The 10,053-nt window shown below is 41.4% G+C and overlaps 1 protein-coding gene across 2 annotated transcripts in view; it reads right to left on the bottom strand.

Moving 5' to 3' along the window:
- Nucleotides 1-1,310: 1,310 nt before the first annotated feature.
- The window catches only part of TSPAN2 (tetraspanin 2), a 39,341-nt gene continuing 30,598 nt past the window's right edge, over nucleotides 1,311-10,053 (bottom strand). For both annotated transcript variants that reach the window (XM_006058690.4, XM_025288043.3), the window contains 3 exons: nucleotides 8,667-8,738; nucleotides 5,350-5,433; nucleotides 1,311-2,140 (listed from right to left, as the gene is read on the bottom strand). In XM_006058690.4, coding sequence (XP_006058752.2) covers nucleotides 2,075-2,140; nucleotides 5,350-5,433; nucleotides 8,667-8,738 — 222 coding nt within the window. In that variant the 3' untranslated portion in view covers nucleotides 1,311-2,074. The remainder of the gene's footprint in view (nucleotides 2,141-5,349; nucleotides 5,434-8,666; nucleotides 8,739-10,053) is intronic.

Below are 10,053 nucleotides of genomic sequence, written 5' to 3'. Positions count from 1 at the left end.
ATGTATACATATATTCAAGTTATGCATGTATATTCTATATATAGAGAGAGTCAAGATATATATGTATGTAAGTCTACTCTCACTCAGAGGTTAAATTCTGTACTTTTACTCACGGCACATATTTTAGAAAAATTACTCCCAAAAGGTGCACTTTAATCATATATGGAAAAAATCTCTACTCTTCCACTTTTAACTAGACTTCTTTAAGGTTAATTCAGATATAGAATGAAACTCACTTTTGTTGAATCCCAGAGGAATCTGAGCTGGAAGAAACCTAAGTATACCCTGAGGCTTGTTTCTTGTCTTTAGGCAGACAAATGAAGTAAAGCCAGCAAGAGAGATGGACTGCTTGTTCTTTACTTTCAGAGCTCTATTTCTCAACTACCAGCACAGAAACATCTATTTCATGAAATGATTTTCTTAAAATAATCTTTTTGTTACCTATGGACACAGCGAAGTAACCATGCACAATTAAATTTTTAGCTTGCCTCCAACTGGACTTTTTTTCTAGAAATCTTCCTCCATGGTTATTAGCATTAGCAAGTATGGCAGGAGAAACACGGTTCTCCAAGGGAGTGAGATTATTTAAAACGGATTGGCCTTTTCAGCAAAATGTTTTGTGAAAGTTTCTTGAAGTATACACTTTCCTTTAGTGCAGACCCAAAGACTTGTGTTCTCACACGAGTATAAACTTATTTGGGGGTTTCAAAAGTCCCCCATACTTTCATTTTTGTATGGCCTTTTAAAATGTAAATTTTAAAAAATCTATGTTTTACTAGATGCAGCAAGTTGTTAAAAATGTACATACATGTCAATTTAAATTATAAATTTGGGATTACAATGAAGCATCAAGACCATAAAGAACACAAACATTTTATTTTTATAAAGAGACTTGCACAGAAGGAACATGTTTCTGTTGTGTGTGTATTTTTATTTCCTTAGCTTGTTTCTGTTGTGTGCACAAAACTAGGAGAGGATGTTTTCCTTTATTTTGGTTTAGCTAAGGATGCTCATGATATAATCTATTTTAAGTGGTGAAAACTTGTAGTTCTTAATCTATAAAGAAGAATTCTCTAGGTGAATAAATAAGAAAAATACAAAAAATTAGGAAAATATGTAAACTCAAGTTATGAGGTATTTCAAAGATGCAGTGCCAGTAAAAAGTTTCTTTCCCACAATTTGCAACTGCCAGATCTCTTGCTTTAGTCTTTCTATGCTTCCATCTGAAGAAACACAGAAAAGTTTGAGATCAAAGCCCTTTTGTGGATGTGAGGGTGGCAGTGGTTCAGAGAAGAGTCAGAAAAGGAAAGTTATAAAGCAATATTTAAATGTCTTTATATAAGAACAAAAATATTTCCTTAAAAAGTTGTTAAAAGGTTTTCCTTTTAGTCCTGAAAACACTCAGTTTTATAGAGCATGTGATTGTCTGTGTGACACTCTTTCCAGAGTGAGGTTTTTTTTTTTAATACTAGGAAAGTATGACCTATTCAAATTAGATTTTCCATGCTATATTTAGTTTTACAGGTGTATTTAATCCTAAATTCTGGAGAGATTACATATATAAAAATAAATCCCAGGAAACCCTTACACCTAACCCAAACACAGTCGTTTTTACCATTGCACCATGATCTCTCAATTTCTGTGGCTTATTGCTTCCATAAGTTAGAAATCCCTGAATTCTCTATATCTTACTTCCTATGGCTAGAGTCTGAGAAACTGACCTACTATCATTTTTCTTCTAAACAACCAAGTTTCTTTTTTCAAAGCTTTTTGATCTTTTTCTTAGAGTTAAATATGCTCACATACCAAGATTCAGGAATTCCCAGCAACCAGATTTCATTATCCATATACCAGAAACACACAGATCACACATGAACATGCTCTCAGTCAGCATACATAGGCATTCATTAAAGGTGCAAACCAGTCTTGAGCCAAACACACATACATGTGCAAATGTACAGTTAACAGCAAATTATTTTAGATCCTAATGTCCTTTGAATATTAAAAATGAGCCAGGAGACAGCCCCTGTGACATTTGTATATTCTAGATTACACTTTTCATGTAGAAGTAGCTTCATATCACATCTCGTGAATTTCGTATCGCACAGCAAAGGACCATGCTGAATACCATGCCAAAGATCTGAAACAGAAGAAACCACTTGTTAATGACTTCCAAATGATGAAAATTGATTTTAAAAAAAGGCCAGCAAACTGCCTGCATGTTTAACTCAAGTTAACAAGTAATTATAACCAATAATTACTGGTTATAAGTGGCACTTTTATGTGTGATACATAATTATGGCTACTGGTGAAGACTTCCATTAACTGCTTAAAATACATTCCTATTTTATTATTTTAAAAATAACAAGACTCTGCTCTAAGAAAAGGCATCTATTTCTAGCTTATAGGACTGTTCTTAATAATTATAAAAGACTTAATACACTACCAGTTTTGGAATTTTATATTTCAGGTTAACCCCAGATCTCATTTTTATTTTTACTTTGGAAAATGTGTTTGTAACCATTTGTTGTTTAAATACACTTGTGGTCTAAATAGTTTTCTATTGCTGGCAAAGCTTTGAATTTTTGCAACACTGACCACATATTAAAAAATGGAGCATTTTGGGACTTTGCTAGTAATCCAGTGGTTAATACTCAAGGCTTCCACTGCAGGGGGTGTGGGTTCATTCCCTGATCTGAGAGCTACGATTAAGATCCTGCATGACATGCAGCATGGCAAAAAAAAAAAAAAAAAAAAAAGCCATTGATTCATTCAAGAAGTGGAGCATCTCTTCATTTCCAGTCCATTTTTAATTGCAAATGATTCTTAATAAAGCATCATTATTTAACTCAATAGTTTCACCAAAGCATAAACTGAGGTGTGTGAACTATGGCATTACTGACATCTTTTATGTCTTGGATAATTCTTTGAGAAGCTAAATATCTGGCAAAATCAATAGCTACTTAAATGGTTTGAACAGAAGGATGCCAAAAAATCATTTTTGTCCTCAATAACTTCTACAATTTTGTAGAGTCTATGAAACGCTATGTGTAGGTGTGATATTTCTAAACTGCTACCAATGTTTGTTCAAAGAAATTAGAATCATAACTCTCTGACTCTCTCCTCAATCTCATCCTACATCAGACTAAGATCTATAAATGCTGGATTTAAAAAGGCACATGTTAAAAATAAATAAATCAATAAAAAGGCACGTGTTATCAGTTTTTGGAAGGGAAAAGATAAACTTAAGGGAATAACTGGGATCGAGACTCCAAGCTTCTGACAGAATTCAGCAGCAGGGTGTGGCAGGGGAGACACCTAATGGCTATTTTGTTAACTGATTATACGGTAAAACTTACCTTATGAAGAAAAGAATTAAAGAAGGAACTTTAGGGGTGCTGAGTCAAGATGGCCAGCAGAGGGCATTCCCCCTTTTCCGTGGTTGTGAGGCTGGGTGCAACCCATACTTAAGCCACAATGTACCCTCAGAGAGAAACTTCTTCAGTCTCCCCCTGCCACTGTCCTGAGTCAGGGGTGACCACTTTCAGAATGGGCAATCCTTGAGACTGTAAAATGGTTGGCAGGGTCTATTTGATACTTCTGTTAATGCAGATCTTTTTCAAATCTTCTGCTTCAGAACTGTCCTTGGGAAGCCACAGACTAGTCATCAGGCTAGCCCCAGGGTGGGTGGGGAGGGCCCTGAGAGAGGTCCCCAGATAGGGATGTGTTCAGCATAGTATTTTCACCCATTGCCCCAGCCCTCTGTGCTCTAAATACAAGAAAGGAGCAAAGATGACTGCGTGTCCCCTGAGAACTGCCAATTCATTCATTTCCTCACAATTCCATTGCCCTTGCCTTAGCTTAGACCATGAATTAATCTACATAGGAGGACTAGAGGGTAAGTCTATCTTGTCTGCTTATTTGTTCAGTCATGCCTGATTCTTTGTGACCCTATGGCCCACCAGGCTCCTCTGTCCATGGGATTTTCCAGGCAAGACTACTGGAGTGGGTTGCCATTTCCTCCTCCAAGGGATCTTCCTGACCCACGGATTGAACCCACATCTCCTGTGTCTCCTGCACTGGCAGGTGGATTCTTTACCACTGAGCCACCTGGGAAGCCTAAGTCTATCTTGAAGTGAAAGTGAAAGTCGCTCAGCTGTGTCCAACTCCTTACGACCCCCATGGACTATACAGTCCATGAAATTCTCCAGGCCAGAATACTGGAGTGTGTAGCCTTTCCTTTCTCCAGGGGGTCTTTCCAACCCAGGGATCGAACCAGGGTCTCCCACATTGCAGGTGGATTCTTCACCAACTGAGCTCCCAGGGAAGCCCAAGTCTATCCTAGCATTAGCTGTTAGTAATAACTCAACCCCTGGACAGTGGAAATCACCTTTTTAGGGGCCTACCTAAATCTTACTTCCCTCCAACTTTATCTCCACATTGAACTACATGTCCTTCCAAACCTGGGTGGCTCCCCTCTACCTTAAAGGATAAAGCCTGACCTATCAAAAAGTAACACAAAGAACTCAATTATATGGACCCTGCTAAACCATTCCAGTGTCGTCTCTTGCTACATGTACCATAGCTTTCTGACCCTATCGACTCTTGTACATTCTTCTTTTGGGCTTTAGAGGTACTGAGCTCAGTGCATGGGTGCAGTATGCTTCAGTTCACACGTCTATATATGCTTTGCCTGGGTCCTGGGTTTGGGAACACTCATTACATGTAGATCTAGCATTTATCGACTGTTGCATTCCAGACACTTTATATGAATTAATTTCTAATTATTCTTTACATCTATTATCCCACTTAATCGTCACAACAATTTTATGAGGTTGGTATATTAAGATCCCCATTCTGCTGATGAAGGAATTAAGACATAGAGAAATTAAGAAAACTTCCAGTGACCCCAGGGCTTGTAAGTAGTGGGGCTAGCAGTTGAATCCAGGGAGTGGGATGCCAGAGAGCACATTGTTAATCACCACATGGTGCTGCCTCTGAAGATCATAGGTGAGAGAGTTTAACCTATGTTACCTTCTTCTAACAAAGGAAGAGACTCGGAATTAAAAATCACTTGTCTAGTTTAAGCTTGATGGGCTTAAAATGGGAAGCTATTGCAACAATAAACTCAAAGTCATAATTCGTTTAAAATGGAAATTTGTATCACATTTTTAGAGAATTAAGTATTGATGGGTCTAATTAGCTTTGTTCTTAGATATCTTGTCAAAAAGTCTTTGTCTTTTATGAGAAATCTCTCTGAAGACACAGCCACATCACACTTGAAGAGAAGATGCAAAGGTTCAAAGGTTTCTTAGGGGTCAAAGAAGGTACATTCTAGAACTTGCTCACCGTGAGACCTGCGATTCCAATACCGACAATTCCGATGAGCTGGAGCTTAACACTGATTATGCTCTCAATTTCGTCAATGCAATTCTGTTTTGGAAAAGAAAAGGTCAGGAATAACAACTGATGGTATGTGTGAATCATCCAGTTCCAATCCATTCCTGTGAGAGCTGACCTATGTCAGCTTCTGGTCATATTTAAACCATTCCTCCTAGGTACTTAAAATCTCCTTTAGGTTCTGATAAACCAAAAATGTAGTTGGGAGAAAAAGAATAATACTCTCCTTTTGGTGGAATTTTCCTATTTAGGCCAATGGCTGCTTCAAAGCCCTGAAACCTGGCTGGAGGAAGCTATTCTGGAACATGAGGCGTTTAAAAATTTGCAGCTTCTCTTTCCTTTCAGCAAATAAGTAAAATACACCCAGAATAATAGCCCCTTGTTTTGGGTTGCCATTTACAGTTTAAATGATTTTACATACTTTTTAAAAATACTTGGTCCAATTCACTATGCAAGGTAGGTATCACCTAGTGGTAGGTATGTCAGTAAGAAGCTATAAAGTCTGTATAGGTTCAAATTTAACAAAGGAAAGCCAAGTGCTGGGGGCTGGAGGATTGTTTTCTTCTTGGGTGGCTGAGATGGATGGCATTATTTTTCCATCTGTGTCCCACAGAGACTGGGCAGGGCAGGTCCAAAGAAACTTCACAGATGGGGGAATATTGGACAGGGGCAGAATAGATCACTTGTATAATAATTGTAATTACTTTCTCCAACTTCTGTTTGGTCCTCTTAAATACAGAGGTATTCTTGCAACCCAAATTTGCCCTTAGGCTGCCCAGGTCCTTTTACTTGTCAATGATCAGCTCTCTCTGATACTTGCATAAGCTATATGAAACTCTTACCTCTATCTTCACATTTCCTATCATACTTCATTCATTCATGGTTAATTCATTCAACAAACATTTCTCAGCATCTGCCTTACATGCCATGCCACTGGAATGGCATGATGGATTTGGAGAAAATAAGACATGGTTTCTTTCACTCTCAGGGAGCTAATAGTTTAGAGAAGGCCATAGACTCACAAAAATAATTACATTGCATTCTGGTAAAAGTTCGAGAACCACTGCTTTAGATAATGACTTCTTTACTTACTGGAGTCAAGCCATAGAAATTCTTCAAACCTTCCTCACCTGCACCTATAAACTTACACACCCCATTCATCCAGTGCCAGGTACTGCTCTCTGCAGGGAGCATGCAAGGTGAGCAAGGCACACCGCTTCTTGTCACTGCCCTTCTCTGTGGAAAGTTAACCCCTTTCCTGACTCTGGGTCTTATTCTCTCATCACTTCTGGAAGCTTGTACTGCCATATATCTCCCTTCCTTCCTACACATGCAGCCTCTCCTTCTGCCCTGACACTGTCACCCATCATGTAACAGCATGCACATGATCTGCAGTCTAAAGCAAAAATCCCCTCTAATCGTGTCCTCCAGCTCTGCCCGTGTCCCCTCCTTTCTTTCACAGAAAGTTTCTTTCTATGAAAAAGAAACTAAGAGGTAAAGTGAGGAGATAGGATAATGTGAGGACCATGATACAGATGCTTCTAGAAACATCCTCATACTTCCCTCATTTCCTACATTGTTCTTGTGCATTCCAAACTGCTTCACCAAAACTGCATGGCAAATGTCATGAAGAATCTTCTAAGCATCAAATCCCAACACATTATTTCCAGCCTTTATTTCCTTGTCCTCTTCTCAGCATTTGACTTTATGGATAAGCCACCACCTCCCTCACTCTACAGGAGCATTGTCTTTGAACTCTCCCTCATTCTGACTCTTTCTACACAGTCTCATTCTGGCTACTTGTCCTCACGTGTGTGCATGCTCAGTCATTGAGTTGTGTTCAACTCTTTGTGATTCCATGGAATGGACTGTAGCCCACCAGGCTGCTCTCTCCATGGAATTTTCCAGTCAAGAATACTGGAGTGGGTTCCATTTCTTTCTCCAGGGGATCTTCCTGACCCTAGGATCAAACCCACATCTCCCATGTCTCCTGCATTTCAGGCAGATTCTTTACCACTGAGCCACCAGGGAAGCCCACTTGTCCTTAGCTTACCCCTTAAATGATAGTACTTTTGCCCACCTCATTCCTTATTCTACATGCTCTCCTGGGCATTTCCGTCCACTCCTAGGCTTTAGCTATCACCAGCTCGCTGGCTTCTGACACCTGTGTCTTCAGCTCAGATTACCTGCAAATGTCACAGGTACCTAGTGTGCAAACTTGACTGAAACTGAAGCTGTCAACTGCTCCTTTCCCTCTGTTCACCTCTCTTAGTGAGTGAGCCTCTGTCTACCCAGCAGGAGTCCAAAGTCTCAGCTTCTTCCCTTTCACTCCCCATCCACATCTAGTCAGTAACCTAGGGCTGCGGATTCTACCCCTGGACATCTCTGAGTCTGTCACGTCCTCTCCCTCCCCTCTGTCTGTAACTTGCTCTAAGCCCTCATCCTCTCTTACCAGGGTGAAAACAAGCGTCACTTCCATGGCCTCCCTCCATGAATCTCCAGCCTTCTGTTCTACCAGTCACACCCCCAGTCACCTGAGTGCTTTCTACAATGTGAAACCGATTATGTTCATCCTCTACCAAAAGCAACGGCTTCCCTCAAGTTCCAGGTATAAAATCAAGCCTATGTTAGCCTTTCCAAAAATGTCCCCTGCCATTCCCTGTGGGCTCCCTACACTCTTGCAGTCCTGGAATTTCACACTGTCATGTTTTCTGTTCCGGCTACTTTCAGGACCTGGAATGACCTCCCCTTGTTCAAACCTGGCTCAAGAATCCCATCCATAGTCAAGCTTTCCTGACTCCACTGTGTCTCCACTGTATACTGGGCAGATACTGTACTCTGCACGGCACCAGCTCCCTTGACTAGACTGTGAGGCCATTGAGACAGGGACCATCTGTTTTTCATCTTAGAGTTTTCAGAACCTGGCATAGTGCCTGTCATGTAGCATTTAATAAAGGAAGCATTTATCAGTGCCATGACATCCATGGAAGACACTCATGGGGCAACATTCTTAAGAGTGCAAACCCCTGGCCTTGGTGAGCTTAATTAAGGCCACTCTATTTGCATTATTACCGGCAAGTTAGCACACTGTTATTCCCCAGGGTACCAGGAGACTGGGACTCAGCATTGCTTCACTTGTTCTATATAGAATAAAACTGAGACTAGAAGCCACTGTGAGAGGGCCTCCTAGAATCACACCCTCCATCTTGAGAGCAAGAACCATCTTAACACCACAGGCAGGATAGGAATCTGGTAGAGACGCTTACCTTGTGTCCTAGGAGCTCCTTTGGACAGGTGGGTTGGACCTGTTCAGGGCTTTCTTTTCCACAGCACTGAAACTAGAAAGTCAGAAAAGAGCTTTTAGGGAAGGTAATGAGAGGACACAGACGGAGAAGCAGCAGTTACAAGCCCGGGTCTCTCTGTAAAGGACTGGGATTGCTGAGGCCGCAAAACATCTTTGTCGCCTGACATTGCAATCCAACAGCCATTCTGGGGAGAGTGTGGTCATATGGTCATGCTGGCAGAGCAGAAAAATGACTTCACCAAAGTGTCCACCTTTTATGACAGGAGGTGACTAAAGGCAATCCAAACAAGGCAAGAGGCTGACAGTGCCTGTGTAAACTGCTGTTTTTAGACAGGAGTTGGGTCTTTAGATTTTTCCTTTTGGCTTTGCCAAGTAGCTAATGTTTTATGACCTTCAGGAAAGGCTCATTAACTGAAGAGAGCCCGGAATAGAGAGCAGAAGTGACCACAGAGTACCCCAGGGGCTAAAAGACTGGTGCTCAAAGACTGGCCAGCCAACAGGTATCCTGCCTTAGGGCTGCCCTTCAAAGACAAAGGAACCTGTGTGCTGTTTGACGTCCTTAGGGCGGCTGTGGCTGAACAGGATAAATGGTTGGCAACTTCCAGGACAGACCTGTGACATACAAGAACTAGGCTATCTGAAAACACCTGGCCAGGAGTTCACTGCTGCTTCTCTGTATCACGTGGTTGAGAAATCAGGACACCACTGGCCTGGCCCATCTCCCCCGGCAGTCTTTCTCGATTAAACGCTGGCAGCTGAAGAGTGCTGAGCCGACAGCGCGTTCCCACAGGACGTCCTGGGAGAAACGGCACATGCCTCCCTCACGTACCCCTTTGTCTCACACCTGGGGGAGCTGAGTGAGGATCAGGGAGGCAAGGAACTTGCTCCAGGTCATGAAGCTGTTCTGCGGCAGAGCTGCAGCTAGAGATAAGCTTTTCTGACATGAAGGTCACGGTTGTTTCTGTTACACCGCAGGGCCACTCTTGATAGAAGCTGGTATTTACTTGGGCAGCTTTGCCTCTCTGGGTGCATGTCCAGACTTCCTCTTGTCAACTCCGTGTTAGACCTTTTTCTCTTCTAGATTCTGCATATAACGCAAATGGTGACTCCCACGAAGGGAGAAATACAATGCTGCTGCCTGGCTTCACTCAATTTATTCTTATTTTTAATCTAGGTGATTAGAGAGAACCTAGCTTGTGCATAATATTTGTTGCTGTTCAGTCGCTCAGTCATGTCCAACTGTTTGTGACCCCATGGACTGCAGCATGCCAGGCTTCCCTGTCTTTCACTGTCTCCCTGAGTTTGCTCAAATTTACGTCCATTAAGTCGGTGACTCAGTAATCTTTAGA

The sequence above is a fragment of the Bubalus bubalis genome, chromosome 6, assembly GCF_019923935.1.
Source record: "Bubalus bubalis isolate 160015118507 breed Murrah chromosome 6, NDDB_SH_1, whole genome shotgun sequence".
Taxonomy (NCBI): domain Eukaryota; kingdom Metazoa; phylum Chordata; class Mammalia; order Artiodactyla; family Bovidae; genus Bubalus; species Bubalus bubalis.
This window is presented reverse-complemented; position numbering and strand designations above follow the sequence as displayed.